This window comes from Saprolegnia diclina (assembly GCF_000281045.1).
Source record: "Saprolegnia diclina VS20 unplaced genomic scaffold supercont1.87, whole genome shotgun sequence".
Taxonomy (NCBI): domain Eukaryota; phylum Oomycota; class Saprolegniomycetes; order Saprolegniales; family Saprolegniaceae; genus Saprolegnia; species Saprolegnia diclina.
In genome coordinates, this window is record NW_008246154.1 from 112,265 (window position 1) to 113,370 (window position 1,106).

Here is a 1,106-nt window from a genome sequence, read left to right on the forward strand (position 1 = left end):
TACGTACTACGTCATATGACGCGCTTATGAGCCTTCGCGTAGAGCGCGCTTCAGTGCACGTCTTCCGTCCAAGAAAAAATGTGGGTATCGTATGCATCCCATTGGCTACCCCCCCAATGACAAAGCGTAAATCGTACTTTTTTAAATTTCAACACACAAAAAACCAATGCAATGGACACGGTCGCACCTTGCCACCAAACGATTTGCCGGCCTGTCGCTTAAAGTGTCGTTTGTAGCGAAACGACTACCGATTCGAGTTGGCGACGTCGAGTCCCAAAGCTCGGGCTTCCTTTTCTAGTCGTGCAAACACCACGCGACGTTGCAGTGCTGCCGCCGCCTCGCGCTCACCGACAGGTGCGTCTGCAAAGACGGCGGCGTGGGCCATCGTGGATTGAGCCTCCACGAGCTGCCGCAAGAGCTCGTTGTGCTGCGCCAAAAGCTCGTTCTTTCGCTGCCGCTGCTCCAGCCTAGCGGCCGAAAAGTCGATGGCCTTGCGTTTCTTGGTGGCGGTTGTCTTGCCGCTGACACGACTCATGGTGGCCACAGGCGTCTCCACAGGCGCCATGACAGCGCCACTGGTCCCGCTCGGCTCTTGGTCAGATGCTTGCGTCGGCTCGATCGCAGGTGCACAATCTGTCACGTGCTTGTCTCTCGGCGCTGGCATATCGGTGCCAAGGACCCGGGGGTGCACGGTTAGCAAGTATTGGTACGACATTGGCGCTTCATCCCGGAGGTACTGCCACACTTCAAGGTGCTTGAAGACACGGCCGCTTTCATGCACGTACTTGGTGCAGGCCGTCGCAATGGCGCTCTCATGGTTGACGCTGGTGAACATCGCGGCTTCGTAGAGCTGAACAAAGCGGCGAACGTTGTCGGCGACGCTGTGCCAGTGCTGTTCGACGCCGCTGGGCGAGCGAAAGTCGATGGCGCCTGCTGCCTCCCCGAGCGTCACAAAGTGGCTGTACACGTCCGTCCAGAAGTGCTTGACGTTGTCGACGACCGCGCTCCTACTGCGGGCCGCAGCCACGATCGCGCGGGCGAGGCGCAGGTCTTCGGCGGTCGCGTACTTGGTCCCGCGGGCCATCGATCGAAATTTGGTCCATGGT

At 59.0% G+C, this 1,106-nt stretch overlaps 1 protein-coding gene across 1 annotated transcript; it reads right to left on the reverse strand.

Moving 5' to 3' along the window:
* Positions 1-117: 117 nt before the first annotated feature.
* SDRG_15280 (hypothetical protein) lies at positions 118-1,106 on the reverse strand. The gene has a single exon (XM_008621448.1). It carries the CDS (start codon positions 1,082-1,084, stop codon positions 245-247), a length of 840 nt encoding a protein of 279 aa, XP_008619670.1. The 5' UTR covers positions 1,085-1,106; the 3' UTR covers positions 118-244.